Source organism: Phaethon aethereus (assembly GCF_964289735.1).
Source record: "Phaethon aethereus genome assembly, chromosome: W".
Lineage (NCBI taxonomy): Eukaryota > Metazoa > Chordata > Aves > Phaethontiformes > Phaethontidae > Phaethon > Phaethon aethereus.
The window spans coordinates 31,481,546-31,500,081 of NC_138581.1; the positions used below are offsets into that span (position 1 = coordinate 31,481,546).

Consider the following 18,536-nt stretch of genomic DNA (forward strand, 5'->3'; position numbering starts at 1 on the left):
TAAGGGGGACTGCAGTCTGTGGATAAGTCCAAGTCAGAGCAGGGGCAAGGGGAGGAGTTCATTGCAACATTAAACCAGATGGTCTGGTCCAAAGGGACCAGGGGTAGAGATTGTAATGTAAAGACCTTTAAATTGTTGTAACTCAGGATTTGAGTTGCATGTTATAGGAATTACTATAGAAGGAACCACCTGAACTAATGGAGGACAAGCCTTACAAGAAGCAGTGCAAGTGCAGCAGTGACCTGACCTGAGCTGGCTTTGGTGCCCAGTAACACCACGCAACACACTACCCCTCCTGTCCTGAGTGACCACCGTAAGGGATGGAGCCCAAAGTCATGGACTACACGAACTCAATGGACATTTTGTGGACATTTTACAGGGGTGGTCCATAGACTGTGTGGTGCTTAGTTGCCGGCTGGGGTTAAATCACGACACCTATGCATTTTTCCTAAGTGGAGGTACAAAGTAAATATATGCCTAATAAAGAATTAAGCCTGCTTTTCTCCGTTACCTGTTCTAAAACCTGTTTGAAACAGTATGTAGAAAAATAGAACACTGCTGTACCTCAAGATTAGGAACCAGGCAACTAAAATGGAAAGTCACTCTCACAGGCATTCCTCAGTATACCAGCTGTGCCAAGCCATTAACTGTGGGAGTTGTACACATTACCAATACCAGCCATTAAAATACTTTCAGAGCATATACAAACTATGGATTTACACAGAACAGATGAACCAAAAACCTCAATAAATCTTAATAAAAAGAGTAAACAAGGATAGAAGGTGAAGTAAGTGTACATTCAAAAGGTAATAAATTTTAATAGCTTTATTAAAGCAAGGCTCTAAAAGTTTCAAGTACTTTAAGGACAAACAGTATAATAAGCTTTAAAATAGATGTGACAACAGCATAAGATCAAGCTTTGCACCTCAAAAGATTTCTTCCAATCCTACCTGATGTATATATATTTACCAAAAAGAACATTGATTGCCTTTTTAAAAAAGGCCACCAATAAATAGGTGAAATTTAGCTAAATAGGCTCTTGAAGCAGCTCACATTTTCTTACTGAAAGCTCAGCTTAGGAAATTAATTCTGGAACTCATTAGAGTTCTTCGCAAGAAGTATCTCATTTTTACATGCTTCATTCTTGTGCCCTCAGGTCAGAGATATGCCTTTTTCTGTTTAAACTAGGAGTAATGCTCCTATGGAAACAATATTAATACTATTGTGCAAATCACCAGATTTTGGTTGGCAATAGTTAAGAATTTCTAAAGTGTTATTTGTCTTGTCTGCCATTAATTTCATTAAAAGTACCAATGTTTCCTTGACTTTCTCCTTGCATTTCATCCCCTCCTACCTCCAAGCCTTCTTGGACTTTCTCCTCATCCTTTTACTATTCTACCCACTCAGTCAGTTTTGCTCATTGGAAGCAACACTGGTGTTCCTAGGGACTGAAATATAGAGTCCCTGCCTCTAGCAGTGCTGAACCTTACTTCATATCAGTCTTTGTTTTCACCCCCCAGTCAGCAGCACAGCCCTGGATTAGAGCCCAAACTAACCAAGCGCAGTTTGTTTTTTTTATTTTGTGCTCCACTCTCACCTAATCTTTGATGCTAGAATGCCTCACTAGTGAGGTACATCTCATCAGTGAAGAACTGCTGCTCTAGTGAGAAAACTGTGAAATTTAGAGCTTTATACACTAAATTCCAAGACAGAAACAATGCCTAAATCGATAGATGTCCAATGATTCACACCTGCAATAGGAACAAGTGGGAATTGCCTATAGAGTACGATCCATATACACACTGAATCCAATAGTGTGATGCAAAAGAAGTGCATGTAGAACTAAAAAGAGAACTAAGTGTGTTTAAAAGAACAAATAGGATGTAAACTATCCAACTCATAATGCTTGTTTTGAATGACTTACACAATTAATAGAATTGCGAATTTGAGTATGGGTATAAATAAAACATTGTTTCTAGACTTGAATATAGAATAAGATTATTACTTCGGAGGCTATTTGTTACATTCTGCTTTTGGAAAGATAAAGACATTTCTGTAGCATCCCTTAGATTGCCAAAGAGTAGAAATAACAACAAAAAAATACTCTCTCTCCACAGATGCTCAGGAAGTACAGAAATCTTTGTAAGAAGAAAGGATGCATAAATCTGTCTGCAGTTTGAATAAGACAATGCAAGCCATTCCTTAATCTTCTGGACTAAGAAAATATTCAAGCTTGGATCTTGCACAGTCTCCGGTGTTATTTATTCTACTAACAGATAGATATATGGAAAAGGAATTAATTGATTTATGATTCCTCTTAAATTGCACCAAACTTTCTATATATAAATGTTATCAATAAAATAGCCAAACAAACCCCAACGAGTAAGCAACAGACAGAATATCCTTTTGGGGGGGGATACTACATATGGGGGAACATATATATACATATGCATAATCTTAAAGAAAAAAAACAGGTAGACTTAATTTTTTATTTATTTATAGAAAAACTGCTTATATAAACTACACAGAATCACCATAGACTCCCGAGCTGGTTATCAAATGCTAGCTAAATTTAAGCGCACCATTAACTTCAATTTCTGGAAACTATCCCAGAAAAATAAAGCCACATACACTGCATGGGGAAGTTCATAAAAGAAACCCTTTTCCAAATATCTATAAGTAGGTATTAACAAGAGAAAAATCATATATCCAGCCCTGTTGAGCCAATGACAGGATTCCTTAACAGCAAACTAAGATTTTAAACATTTCCATATAGTTACATACTCAACTGCTTTAAATACAATTACATATAGCTAAAATACCTTAACATTAACATACACATTCCAACCAGAGGAAAACTTTATACTTATATAAACTCAAATCCCACTTAAGGATGGGCAAGTATTAAAATTTCAGTGTTAACAAAACTAAACAACCAACTTTTCATTTTAAAAAATTGTTTCTATGTGAGATTGGTCCCAATTAGTTATTGAAAATATAAAGTTGAACATTAAGATGAGAATGACTTTTTTTAGAACCCAATCATTGCAAGAATCAGACTTCTAACTAACTTATCAGAACACTGAATGGGTACACTGAGTACCCTATCAAGCTGGCTACACCTTTCCTCAAATGTTACCGCAGCTTACAAGTTCATTTAGCAACATTGGTTTCTATACATTAATAATTAACAGAACGATAAATATTTAATCATTTTGTAACGTGTACCTTTTTAAAGTTAAGCAACACTGTTAGCTACCTCAGAAAGAATTAAAAAAAAGACAAGATGAATTCTTGAGCTTCTACAGAAGAAATTAAGAGGAAAGTTGTCTATATAGAAAATAATAAAATACTCTGTTTATCCACCTCAGCTTTTCTTATACTTTTCTTCAAAACCTCTTCTAATAGCTGTTCCCACTAACATAATCCCAGACTACTTCAAGTAACAAGTTCCAGTAAGCAGGTCCCCCAATAATGGTCCTCAACTATAAACAGTATATTTATAAATATACAAAACATAAAGACAGACCCATGAAAAAAAAAATTAAACTTTTTTTCTATTCTAGAATGATCAAGCAAATGTTTTACATAAAAATAAAAAAAATAACTAAGACTGCCTGAAAGTATATGAAACAGTAGAGGGAAATTGTCAAGAACTGGTAAAATTTTATTGGTGCCGACCATAATCTAGAGGAACACAGAAAAATACAGAACAACACTGAATTCTGTGTTGCATAGAAGTATCCCAATGAAACAAATGTTGAAATAAGATGCCTTTTCCATAAGGTAGAACTTGTGGGTTGAGATAAAGACAGTTTAATAGGACCGGGGGGGAATAATAATAACAATAATGATAAAAGAAGATACAAAACAAGTGATGCACAGCACAATCGCTCATCACCCACTGACCGATACCCAGTTAGTTCCCGAGCCGCGACACCTCCCTGGCCAACTCCCCCAGTTTATATACTGAGCATGACGTCGTATGGTATGGAATATCCCTTTGGCCAGTTTGGGTCAGCTGTCCTGGCTGTGTCCCCTCCCAACCTCTTCCCATGCACCCCCAGCCTTCTCACGGGCAGGCCAGCATGAGAAGCTGGACCGTCCTTGACTGCTTAGCAACAACTAAAACCATCAGTATGGTATCAACATTATTTTCATCCCAACTCCAAAACACAGCACTACACCAGTTATCAGAAAGAAAATTAACTCTATCCCAGCCAAAACCATTTCCTTTTTTAAAAGAAATGGAAGATATGGGGGAAACAGGAAAACTACTGCAGGAATCCTAAGAATTTATGGCTGAAACAACAGATGCGGTCCTATGCTGAAGAGATCTATGCCCCCTAACAGCAAAATTAGTGTTCCTCCCCAGCCACAAAAAGGTGAAGAAATATGGCATGATAGTATGCTTCTCAATAGGGTAGGCCAGTAGGTAAAGTGCATAAGTCCCATGTTGAAGTTCTGGGAGACAACACACAACAAAATAAAAGCTTGATAAAGTACAGGTTAAGAGTCTCTATTCACTGTTTAGATTAAATAACCTTTGACTGCTGTTGATTAGAAGTATTGACTAAAAACAAAAACACAACCAAAAAAAACACCACCACCCAACCAAAACCCAACAAAAAAAGCTAACAAAAAACCCAAAACAACAAAGAACAAAAACCCCAGAAAATTCCTCTTCACACTTATTCCAGCAAAGATTGTTCCACTTTTGTTTTTCCAAGTCTGAAGCTTCCATTTATATGTACTTATGTTCAGTTTACTTACTGCTTTGCTTCCAACATAAGGTTAAAGTACAATTTTGTTCTGCTACTCCTAACCATTCCTTTAAAATAGCATTTCTGACATCATCTGATCAGACAGAAATAAAAACAGATTTATATACAATTATATTCTGTAAGTACACAAATTATAAGATCTGGACAAATCAGCAAAATACCCAGCAACTTGGGGGGGGCGGGGGGGGGCAGGGAGGAAGAGGTGTTTATCTTCCCTCTACAATTTGAGAGCAGGCATTAGCAAGAGACACTCATTAACTGAAGAAAAAAAGGTTACCTGCTAACCACATTAACTGTGAAACAGAAGAGAAACCTCATACACTAAAATCAAGTTACATCACAGCTACAGACAGCTAGAATTAGCCTCACATCCACGGGAGGAGGAAGGCAAGGGGGCCGAGGAAGAGTTTAACCACCCCGATATCTGTTGGAGGAACACAGCAGGACATAAGCAATCCAGGAGGTTCCTGGAGAGCAATGACAGCTTCCTGACACAGGTGATAGAAGAGCCAACGAGGAGAGGGGCTCTGCTGGACCTCATACCCACAAACAAGGAAAGGCTCACTGGGGATGTAAAGGTCAAAGGCAGCCTTGGCTGCAGTGACCATGAGATGGCAGAGTTGGGGGGAAAGAAAAACGCAAGATCACAACACTGGACTTCAGGAAAGCAGTCTTGGCCTCTTCAGAGATCTGCTTGGAAGAGTTCCATGGGATAATCACAGAATCACTAAGGTTGGAAAGGACCTTCAAGATCATCAAGTCCAACCATTAATCCAGCACCACCATGTTCCCTAAACCATGTCTTGAAGGCCCTGGAGGGAAGAGGAGCCCAAGAGAGCTGGTTAATATTCAAGGATCACCTCCACCAAAGGCAACAAGAAGGGCTTCTATAAGTACACAAGTGGCAAAAGACAGTCTAGGGAAAATGTGGGCCAGGGGGGCTGGTGACACAGGACATGGAAAAAGGCTGAGGTACTGAATGCCACCTTCACCTCAGTCTGTACTGGCAAGACCGGCCTTCAGGAATCCCAAGTCCCAGAGACCGGGGGAAAGGCTGGCACAAGGAAGATGGAAGAAGGTCAAGTCAGGGAATACTTAGAGCAAACTGGATGTACATAAGCTCACGGGCCCTGATGGGATGTGCCCACAAGTGCCAAGGGAGCTGCCTGATGCCATTGCGAGGCCACTCTCGATAATATTTGAATGATCATGGCAATTGGGAGAGGTGCCCAAAGAGTGGAAGAAAGCAAATGTCACCCCTATCTTCAAGAAAGGGGACCCAGGAAACTACAGGCCAGTCAGCCTCATCTCGATCCCTGGGGAAGGTGATAGAGCAGCTAATCCCAGAAACCAATTCCAAGCACATGAAGGACAAGAGAAATCACCAGCAGTAGTCAGCATAGATTCACCAAGGGGAAGTCTTGCTTGACCAACCTGATAACCTTCTATGATGAAATGCCTGGCCTGGTAGACCAGGGGAGAGTAGTAGATATTGCCTACCTAGCTGTGCTGGTTTTGGCTGGGACAGAGTTAATTTCCTTCATAACAGCTAGTACTGGGCTATGTTCTGGATTTGTGCTGAAAACAGTGTTGATAATATAAACATGTTTTTGTTATTGTTGAGCAGTGCTTACACAGAGTCAAGGCCTTTTCTACTTCTCACACCACCCCACCAGTGAGTAGGCTGAGGGTGCACAAGAAGTTGGGAAGGGACACAGCTGGGACAGCTGACCCCAACCGACCAAAGGGATATTCCATACCATATGACATCATGCTTGGCATATAAAGCTGGGGGAAGAAGAAGGAAGTGGGGAGACATTTGGAGTTATGGTGTTTTGTCTTCCCAAGTAACCATTACGCATGATGGAGCCCTGCTTTCCTGGAGATGGATGAACCTGGGATGCCAGGCTGAACCTGATGCCTGCCCATGAGAAGTGGTGAATTAATTCCTTGTTTTGCTTTGCTTGCATGCATGGCTTTTGCTTTACCTATTAAACTGTCTTTATCTCAACCCACGAGTTTTCTCACTTTTACTCTTCCGATTCTCTCCCCCATCCCCCCGGGGGGGGAGCGAGCAAGTAGCTGTTGTGGTGCTTAGTTGCCGTCTGGGGTTAAACCACAACACTAGCCTTCAGGAAGACTTTTGACATCGTCTCTCATAAGATCCTCATAGAGAAGTTGTTGATGTATGGGCAGGATGAGCAAACAGCGAGGCGTACCAAAAACTGGCTGAACAGCCAGGCCCAGAGGGTGGTAGTCAGCAGCATGAAGTCTAGTTGGAGGCCAGTAACTAGTAGTGTACCCCAGGGGTCAATACTGGGTCCAGTCCTGTTCAACATCTTCATTAATGACCTGGATGATGGGTCAGAGTGTACCCTCAGCAAGTTTGCAGATGACACAAAACTGGGAGGAGCAGCTGATACGCCAGAGTCATGATGCCATCCAGAGGGACCTCGACAGACTGGAGAAATGGGCTGACAGGAACCTCATGCAGTTCAACAAGGGGAAGTGCAAAATCCTGCACCTGGGGAAGAATAACCCCAGGCACTAATACACATGCTGGGGGCTTACCAGCTGGAAAGTAGCTTTACGTAAAAGGACCTGGGGGTCCCGGTGGACACCAAGTTGAACATGAGTCAGCAATGTGCCCTTGCCACAAAGGCAGCTAAGAGTATCCTGGGCTGCATTAGGAGGCCACACCTGGAGTCCTGTGCTCAGTTTTGGGCTCCCCAGTACAGGAGAGACACAGACATACTGGTGAGAGTCCAGGAAAGGGCCACAAAGATGATGAAGGGACTGGAGCATCTCTCCTGTGAGGAAAGGCTGAGAAAGCTAGGACTGTTTAGCCAAGAGAAGGCTTGGGGGAGGGGAATCTCATCAACATATATAAATACCTGAAGGGAGGGTACCAAGACAACAGAGCCAAGACAACAGAGCCAGGCTCTTTTCAGTCATGTCCAGTGACAGGACAATATGCCTTCAATAATGTAAAACTATGCACTTTCAGAAAAACACCATTTTCTTATTAGCTACTGAAATAAACAAATGCTGTAGAACTCTGGACTTGCTACCTCTGACAGACTCATCTGAAGAAACTATAACTTCACACTACGTTGAGACAAAACATTTTTTACTTTCCCTCAAGCCACGTTTATTTAATATTTCTCTACCCAGCTCTCTGTCTTCAACTTGTTTTTTCTCACTAATATGTTGCCTCAACAGATACCAAGAGTGACTGTAAGAATATATCTCCTGTGGGTAAGATATTTGTTTTAACAAGACAGTATTTTGACAACCCATTTCATCTTGTAAGGTTAATATCTTGTGATTTCAACCACTTTCCATTTCAAACTGATCATCACTGCTTAAAGAAACACCATATGAAAATATGAATTGTGTTGGAATATACTGGAACTGCTTCTGCCATCTTAATGCAACACTAAGATATATCCTGTCAACTTTAAGATTTTTATTCAAATACATAAACAACTAAACTATTTCACATATCAACGGTTTACTACTAAATTAAGTATCATTCATTCATTAATTGTGTAGGCATTTCTGTAACACCATTTCAGACTGACATTAACCTCTGGCAGCGAGCTTTGCAGATGGTGTAGAGAACGCAGAGAAAAAGACCAAAACACACACAGAATTGCCCACTCTATTCCCTAGCATCCTGTGCCTCCCACCTACCATTAAGCTACAGCATAAACATGCTACTTCTATACTCAAAATATAAAAGCACACACTGAACAGACAATCATTAAGTCAGTCTCAGGACTGTGGGGCTAGCATTGCCTTACATGGTATTCGCATGCCCCCCACACACCAAGGACAGAACAGGAACGGAGGTAGGATGTGTGATAATTGGTTAACATGTCCAGATAGTGCTTCTGCAACTCAACAATTAAAGAGGACAGCCCAATCAGGGAATTACAAACTCCGAGCCCATCGGCTGATCTGTATCACTCATCTGAAGAAGCCATGCCCTGCTTCCTGCTGCTCTGCCCGATAACCATGGTTATGTAAGTCTTTGCACTCATGGATATCAACTTTAGCCCAGTATTGGTAAACTATTGGATTTGCTGTTGTTTTGACCTGGATAATCATACTATTGAATTACTGCACGTTATCGTAACAACACAGGTAATTGTACTACTGATCTGTATTTATTACTGTACCTATATTTAGCAACGGCTTGTTGGTCTGGCATCTGTTACTGTATCCTCAACCTATAACTTGGCGGTGCCACCTTAGGCCCTTACAAGGGTCAAAGATAAATATCAATCATACTTTGGGATTTTCAGTATTTTAATTAAAAGAATCTGTTACATATTGACAAGCTCCTCCCACTGCTAGAAAATTAAAGAAATCACATTAAAATGTATTCCCATTTTCCTGAGGTACTTGGAAATGAAAAGAGGAAGTTAAGTGTATTAGGTGTTTGCTTATAATATTAAGGTGACAGATCTTTGTTCTGGTAATAAATCAAGAGTTCAATTCTATAAAAGCAGATGGTATGACTACAAAGAAAGGACACTTCCAAAATAAAACATCGGGACTGAAAGGATACAACTTACTATCAACATATGGCTAATTTAAATGACTTAACTGAGAATGGTAAAAAACTGACTTTGTATTAAAATAGATGCATGAAAGAAAAAAAAGTTTCTAATTATTTTTAATTAGCAAACAACCTTTTTTTCTTAAGCCACAAAAAGGATAAGTTACAAAGAGAAAAAAACAGTTAAGCAGATGGAGTTTCTAAATCAATTTTTTTTAAAATCTAATATAAAAATATCTAAGCAGTAAAATAAAGTATCTGCAAGAGCAAATACTCAACTACACAGTTATGCTGGTCCTGCAAAGACTTCAATATCCCCTTTGTCTTAATAAGGTAAGTAGCCTCATCGCCCAATACAGAAAATTAGGGCCTCCACAGTCTTCCCCCTAGAACATGCTTTTTGTCAGAAATTTTGTATCCTCTTGTCCTGGTTTCAGCCAGGATAGAGCTGGTTTTCTTCACAGAAGCTAGTGTGAGACTGTGTTTTGGATTTGGGATGAGAAACTGTTGATAATGTGCTGATGTTTTGGGTTGTTGCTGAGCCATCAAGGACAGTCCAGCTTCTCCTGCTGGCCTGCCAGCAAGCAGGCTGGGGGTGCACGGGGAGCTGGGAGGGGACACAGCCGGGACAGCTGACCCAGACTGGCCAAAGAGATATTCCCTACCATCCGACGTCATGCCCAGTACATAAACTGGAGTTGGCCGGGGGGCGGAAATCGCTGATCGGGGACGGGCTGTCGATCACTGGGTGGTGAGCAATTTCTGTATTGGGCCTCACTTGTTCTTGTACATTCCTTTGTTGGTATTATCATTATTGTTCCCTTCTTTCTTTCTGTCCTATTAAACCGTGTGTATCTCAACCCACGAGGTTTTTCCTAATTCTCTCTCCCGTCCCACTGTGGGAGGGAGAGTGAGCGAGCGGCTGTGTGGTACTTAGTTGCCGGCTGGGACTAAACCACGACAGTCCTTTTTGGCGCCCAACGTGGGGCCCGAGGCTTGAGATAATAATGGTTGCAGGTCACAATATCAGTTTATTTGATTTGCATCATGCTCTCGTCTTTGCTGTACATGTTAAGGACTGGTGTTGGTTTCTGCGGGCTGCTGTACTCTGCAATGATTAGTAATGTCTCGCCTGTGAATTTTGTTTTTAGAGCACTGACCTTGAGCTTAATGTGGTATCATCTGAGCTCTGTACTAAAGCCGTTACTGTATTTTGGCTACAGTCTTGTGGAGACGATTAGCAATTATACTTCTGCCTCTGAAAGGTTTTTTTATGGAGGAAATGCAGAATGGTACCTTTGCTACCCTCTATCATAACATTTCCTCCTTCATCACAATAATTTTTCAGTATTTTGAACACCCTTGGGTAGTTAAAATACCTCTATTGCTACTTCTGGGGAACATTGTTTCGGTTTTGTCTAAGGTTGGCAAGCAATTTAAGAATATCACCCGGAGATCTGCCCCAAGGCTGGATAGTTATGAATGGCAGGGTGTGTGGAACAGCATGGGCAAATGCCTGGGGCGGTGGGCACCTCCGGTGTTTTGGAGCTTCACTCCCGAACAAGTGCAGAATCCTGATAAACTAGCAGAATATTTGGAAGAAGTATGCTGTCAGCCTGGCAGCTCCAAGGAGACACAAATCATTGCCATGTGCTGGGGCCTGGCCCATGCCTACAGAACCCTATTTAACACTGTGCAAAGGGGAGAGAGGCTCTCCGGGTCTGATGGCAATGTGGCAGGCACTGTGACTGCTCCAACCCCCACGGCGGGCACTGTAGCTACTCAGACTGTTGCAGCTGAACCAGAGAACCAGCCCATCCCAGTATCAGTTGCCCCTGTACAAAAGAAGAAATCTTGGAAGCGGAAGTCAGCTCGTTTAGTAAGGGAGGAGGAAGATTCTGCTAAGAAGGAGCCAGAGGAAGAGAACGAGGAGGCAGAGTGCTCTGAAGCAGGGCCATCACAAGTACGGAAGAGGGAAGAGAGCGAGTCATCACTTGAAGAGGAGGAAGAGGAAGAACTCATAAAAGAGACGGTAACTACCCGATCTCTATCCCTGAGTGAATTGCGAGATATGCGAAAGGATTTCAGCCGTCGTCCAGGTGAGCACATTGTCACCTGGCTGCTCCGATGCTGGGATAATGGGGCCAGTAGCCTGGAATTAGAGGGTAGGGAAGCCAAGCAGCTGGGATCCCTTTCTAGGGAAGGGGGCATTGACAAAGCAATTGGAAAAGGTGCACGAGTCCTCAGCCTCTGGAGACGACTCCTGTCGGGTGTGAAGGAAAGGTACCCCTTCAAGGAAGATGTTCTATGTCACCCAGGCAAGTGGACCACCACGGAGAAAGGTATCCAGTACCTGAGGGAGCTAGCGGTGCTGGAAGTGATTTATGGTGACTTGGACAATGGACAATCATCCAAAGATCCAGATGAAGTCAATTGTACGCAACCTATGTGGCGGAAGTTTGTACGGAGTACACCCTCATCATATGCCAACTCATTAGCAGTAATGGCCTGGAAGGACGGAGAGAGACCAACGGTGGATGAATTGGCTGGCCAACTCCGGCAATACGAAGAAAGTCTCTCTTCCTCCCTACGGGCCTGCGTCTCTGCTATAGAGAAACTGTCCCGAGAGTTCCGGCAATTCAAAGAGGATATGCCCTACCCTCCACCCATACGGACCAGTGTCTCAGCCATTAGGAGTAAGCGCTCTTCTGTTCAAGAGAGAAGATACAGAGGATACACACCACGAGCCACCCTGTGGTTTCAATTGCGTGACTACGGAGAGGGCATGAGGAGGTGGGATGGAAAACCTACCTCGACCCTAGAGGCACGAGTACGCGAGCTGCAAGGAAAAACAATTACAAAAGGGGGTTCAGGTTCCTCGAGGAAAATCGTCGTTCCACTTTCCAGTGGGCAGCTTCCCAGAAAGAATAGAAGAGCTGATCTCACCTCTGATCCTCTTGAAGGGACTTCTGATTCCTATTTACAAGAAGTGGGTAACGAGTACTATGAGCAGGATTAGAGGGGCCCTGCCTCCAGTCAGGCGGAGGAGAGGGACAACCGAGTTTATTGGACTGTGTGGATTAGATGGCCTGGCACATCAGACCCACAGGAATATAAGGCTTTAGTGGACACCGGTGCACAATGTACCCTGATGCCATCAAGCCATATAGGGGCAGAACCCATCTGTATTTCTGGAGTGACAGGGGGATCCCAACAGCTGACTGTACTGGAGGCCGAAGTGAGCCTACCTGGGAATGAGTGGCAGAAGCACCCCATTGTGACTGGCCCGGAGGCTCCATGCATCCTGGGCATAGACTACCTCAGCAGAGGGTATTTCAAGGACCCAAAAGGGTACCGGTGGGCTTTTGGTATAGCTGCCTTGGAGACGGAAGAAATTAAACAGCTGTCCACCTTGCCTGGTCTCTCAGAGGACCCTTCTGTGGTGGGGTTGCTCAGGGTCAAAGAACAACAGGTGCCGATCGCTACCACAACAGTGCACCGGCGGCAATATCGCACCAACAGAGACTCCCTGATCCCCATCCATGAGCTGATTCGTCGGCTGGAGAGCCAAGGAGTGATCAGCAAGACTCGCTCACCCTTTAACAGCCCCATATGGCCAGTGCGAAAGTCTAATGGAGAGTGGAGACGGACAGTAGACTATCGTGGCCTGAATGAAGTCACGCCGCCACTGAGCACTGCCGTGCCGGACATGCTAGAACTTCAATATGAACTGGAGTCAAAGGCAGCCAAGTGGTACGCCACCATTGATATTGCTAACGCATTTTTCTCGATCCCTTTGGCGGCAGAGTGCAGGCCACAGTTTGCTTTCACTTGGAGGGGTGTCCAATACACCTGGAATCGACTTCCCCAGGGGTGGAAACACAGCCCTACCATTTGCCATGGGCTGATACAAACTGCACTGGAACAGGGTGAAGCTCCAGAGCATCTGCAATACATTGATGACATCATCGTATGGGGCAACACAGCAGAAGAAGTTTTCGAGAAAGGGAAGAAAATAATTCAAATCCCTCAGAAAGCTGGTTTTGCTATAAAACAAAGTAAAGTCAAGGGACCTGCACAAGAGATCCAGTTTTTAGGACTAAAATGGCAAGATGGACGTCGACAGATCCCAACGGATGTGATCAACTAAATAACAGGTATGTCTCCACCAACTAGCAAAAAAGAAACACAAGCATTTCTGGGTGTTGTGGGTTTCTGGAGAATGCATATTCCAAATTACAGTCTGATTGTAAGCCCTCTTTATCAAGTGACCCGGAAGAAGAACGATTTTAAATGGGGCCCTGAGCAACGACAAGCCTTCGAACAAATCAAACAGGAGATAGTTCATGCCGTAGCCCTCGGGCCAGTCCGGGCAGGACAAGATGTTAAAAATGTGCTCTACACGGCAGCCGGGGAGAATGGCCCTACCTGGAGTCTCTGGCAGAAGGCACCAGGAGAGACTCGAGGTCGACCTCTAGGGTTTTGGAGTCGAGGATATAGGGGATCTGAGTCCCGCTATACTCCAACTGAAAAGGAGATACTGGCGGCATATGAAGGAGTTCGAGCTGCCTCAGAAGTGGTTGGTACTGAAGCACAGCTCCTCCTGGCACCCCGACTGCCAGTGCTGGGCTGGATGTTCAAAGGGAGGGTCCCCTCTATGCATCATGCGACTGATGCTACGTGGAGTAAGTGGGTCGCGCTTATTACACAGCGGGCTCGAATAGGAAACCTTAATCGCCCGGGAATCTTGGAAGTGATCATGGACTGGCCAGAAGGCAAAGATTTTGGAATATCACCGGAAGAGGAGGTGGCGCGTGCTGAAGAGGCTCCACCATATAATGAACTGCCAGAGAACGAAAGGCAATATGCCCTGTTTACTGATGGGTCCTGTCGTATTGTAGGCAAACATCGAAGGTGGAAAGCTGCTGTATGGAGCCCTATACGACAAGTTGCAGAAGTGGCTGAAGGACAAGGTGAATCAAGTCAGTTTGCGGAGGTGAAAGCCATCCAGCTGGCTTTAGATATTGCTGAACGAGAAAAATGGCCAGTACTCTATCTTTATACTGACTCATGGATGGTAGCAAATGCTCTATGGGGGTGGCTGCAGCAATGGAAGCAGAGCAACTGGCAACGCAGAGGCAAGCCCATCTGGGCTGCTGAATTGTGGCAAGATATTGCTGCCCGACTAGAGAATCTCGTCATAAAAGTACGCCATGTAGATGCTCACGTACCCAAGAGTCGGGCCACCGAAGAACATCAAAACAACCATCAGGTGGATCAGGCTGCTAAGATTGAAGTGGCTCAGGTGGATCTGGACTGGCAACATAAGGGTGAATTATTTATAGCTCGGTGGGCCCATGATACCTCAGGCCATCAGGGAAGAGATGCAACATATAGATGGGCTCGGGATCGAGGGGTGGACCTGACCATGGATGCTATTGCACAGGTTATCCATGAGTGTGAGACGTGTGCTGCGATCAAACAAGCCAAGCAGTTAAAGCCCCTCTGGTATGAAGGACGATGGTTGAAATATAAATATGGGGAGGCCTGGCAGATTGACTATATCACACTTCCACAAACTCGCCAAGGCAAGCGCTATGTGCTTACCATGGTGGAAGCAACCACCGGATGGCTGGAAACATACCCTGTGCCCCATGCCACCGCCCGGAACACTATCCTGGGCCTTGAAAAGCAAGTCTTATGGCGACATGGCACCCCCGAAAGAATTGAGTCAGACAATGGGACTCATTTCCGAAACAACCTCATAGACACCTGGGCCAAAGAGCACGGCATTGAGTGGGTGTATCATATCCCCTATCATGCACCAGCTTCTGGAAAAATTGAACGATACAACGGACTGTTAAAGACTACCCTGAGAGCAATGGGTGACGGGACATTCAAACATTGGGATAAACATTTAGCCAAAGCCACCTGGTTAGTCAACACTAGGGGATCTACTAATAGAGCCGGCCCTGCCCAATCAAAATTTCTACGTACTGTAGAAGGGGATAAAGTCCCTGTGGTGCATGTGAGAAACATGCTGGGGAAGACAGTCTGGGTTACTCCTGCATTAGGAACAGCAAACCCGTTCGTGGGATTGCCTTTGCCCAGGGACCTGGGTGCACTTGGTGGGTAATGCGGAAGGATGGGGAAGTCCGATGTGTACCTCAAGGAGACTTGATTTTGGGTGAAAACAGTCAATAATTTGAATTGTATTATGTTAATTGTTCAGTATGACATTACTACTATGGTTGCTATCTACCATATCAATGGTATTATAGTAAGAATCACCCAGACTGATGAAGAATGAGCTTCACTGAAACCAAGCAACGTGCAGCAGTGATGAAACCAGAACTGGCTTCAGCAGCTTGCGCCCAACAAATGCCTCGAGATCGACATCTTCGACCTGCAGATCATGGACATGGACCGTGCCAGATGACAATCCAACACCACATACCATCTCCCCTGCCCTGAGAGACTGCTATGATGGATGAAGCCCAGAGTCATGGACTGACTGAACTCCACAGACATTTTAAAGTGATGGCCCATGGACTAAGAAAGTGATATCTGTGTGTATATATTAAAAGACAGGAAGAGTAATAATGAATAATTGGAATGTATTGAAAAGTATAGGACCTGGGCATGACGTAAATGGTATGGAATAAGGGGTGGATACTGTCCTGGTTTCAGCCAGGATAGAGCTGGTTTTCTTCACAGAAGCTAGTGTGAGACTGTGTTTTGGATTTGGGATGAGGAACTGTTGATAATGTGCTGATGTTTTGGGTTGTTGCTGAGCCATCAAGGACAGTCCAGCTTCTTGTGCTGGCCTGCCAGCAAGCAGGCTGGGGGTGCACGGGGAGCTGGGAGGGGACACAGCCGGGACAGCTGACCCAGACTGGCCAAAGAGATATTCCCTACCATCCGACGTCATGCCCAGTACATAAACTGGAGTTGGCCGGGGGGCGGAAATCGCTGCTCGGGGACGGGCTGTCGATCACTGGGTGGTGAGCAATTTCTGTATTGGGCCTCACTTGTTCTTGTACATTCCTTTGTTGGTATTATCATTATTGTTCCCTTCTTTCTTTCTGTCCTATTAAACCGTGTTTATCTCAACCCACGAGGTTTTTCCTAATTCTCTCCCCCGTCCCACTGTGGGAGGGAGAGTGAGCGAGCGGCTGCGTGGTGCTTAGTTGCCGGCTGGGGCTAAACCACGACACCTCTTTTATGAAAGTTAACCTTCATACTATCATATGAGTTACAAGACAATACTCTCACAAATGTAAGTGGATTTCGCTGTCAGAGTAGTAACAATTACTTAGTATCAAATACATGATCATTCATCAAGAATTACCCCTCTTTCTAAAAATATTTTTTAAAAAAACCCTACTTTGAGAAACATAATAACCAGTTTTAACAGAAAAAGCAGTCTGATCTTTCAGAGAGAAAACCAGAAGACCAGAATTCTGTATCTGTCTGACTCGATACACAATACTGAAGAAGTAACCACCTTTATGTGCTTCTATTTCCCTCCTCAGCTTTATCTAAACTGCCCAATTATATTGCTAGCTCTTTATGGAAGTGTTCAACTTTAAGACTATTCAAACACTGTCTTCACAAAACAAATTCTTATTCTTTATTAATTTCCACAAAAACTCAAGAATTTAAAAGAGGAAAGGATTAGTAGAAAGCCTGCCAAGGTTAGAGATTTTTTTTTTCTTTTTAAATCATTTAATATTACAGTTTACCTCCTCCTTACAACTGCAATGGCTTCTGAAATCTTGGAAATACTTGAAATAATGCAGAAGCTAACTCTCTGATGCTGGAGTTATGAGAAAAGGTAAAAAGGAACCCAAATTCAGATGAACTTTGACCTATACCTTGAACATATCTGCCATCCTGTATCTTGAAACCCTGTTATTCTCTATACGTACTATAACTTCAGGAATAACATATTTCTAGATACCAACATAAGCAATTTAAGCCTTTGAAACCGTTTCGTTTTGGGGAGAATAAGGTACCTGCTTGAGGGCTGTTCCAATACAAGCCTTGCAACCTTTTTATGTAAATCTGTAGACTTCCTAGAGTTAGTTCATTGTTAAATCCAAAGGTTGTACTTAAAGCACTCGCTAGTTAGATGAGCTCAATATAGCATTATCTGATTTTTTTATTTAACAAAATATAAACACAGAACTGCTCTGCCTCTAGTGCAAGATTCTTTATATAACTAGCACTGTAGAAATCCTGAGTAACCTAATGGAAGGATAAGTATAATAAAAACCTTAATGAAGACTTGCAGTTTCTTTTTCCGATTGCTTCTTCTCCCCAAACATAACCCAATTAAAAACTTCTACGACACGTCCACGGGAGTTTGACATACACTTTACACGCTGCGGCGCCCCCCCCTCCCGCGGGGGAAGCTCCCAGGGGTGGCGGGCGCCCGGCGAGGAACAGAAACGCTGCTACTCACTGGTTCGTGGGGGGAGCGTTGAGCGGGATGGCCACTTCCTCCTCTTCATACTCCGGCCCATCCAATGAGTCGCCTTCGTCCACAGTCCCCAGCCCCCCTGCCAAGGAAGGTGGCTGTGGCGGCAGCGGGGGAAAGGCGATAGTGCTGGGCTCGGGTGGGGGCAGCACCCCTCCGGGCACCTCCGGCCCCTGGCCTTGGCCAGTTGCTGTCACAGTACCACCGCCTCCAGACACCAGAGGGGCAGGCCCCGAGCCTAGCGCCAGGAGTCCCAGCGCCGAGCACAAAATCGGACCGCCGGCGCCCGGGCTGTCCCCGCCAGAGCCCACCAGGAAGGGGCCCTGCGGCCCCGGCTCCTTGCCCTGGCATAAGGTGAGGTAGTGCTCCGACTCAGCTCCGCCAACGGCTCCCACTATCCCGGCGGAGGTAACCGAACCGCCTTCCTCGGCCGCCATCATGTTGAGCCTCGCCCCCTCCTACCTCCCCGCCGCACACCAGGGTGGCGACGACTTCCGCCCGCAGAGCAGAACCGGGACGAGGAGATTTCTCCAGCAGAGACGGGCTCGGAACAATAGCCGCCTGAGCGCCTAAAGTAACTCCACAAGGCCCCGGCGCTGCTTTCTTATCCCCCTGCGGCTGCGAAGGAAGCAACTCCTGCAGAGACACAGCTCCACACTCTCACTCCACTCCCCCCGAGAGCCAGCGAGGGCGCGCGACTCCA

General features: G+C 44.5%; 1 protein-coding gene across 1 annotated transcript in view; it reads right to left on the minus strand.

The window, feature by feature from the left end:
* LOC309415061 (ras GTPase-activating protein 1-like) overlaps positions 1–18,273 on the minus strand; it is a gene marked incomplete at both ends in the record, with an annotated part of 144,954 nt that extends 126,681 nt beyond the window's left edge. Inside the window, one exon of the mRNA XM_082012453.1 lies at positions 17,819–18,273. Coding sequence (XP_081868579.1) covers positions 17,819–18,273 — 455 coding nt within the window. The remainder of the gene's footprint in view (positions 1–17,818) is intronic.
* Positions 18,274–18,536: the final 263 nt, after the last annotated feature.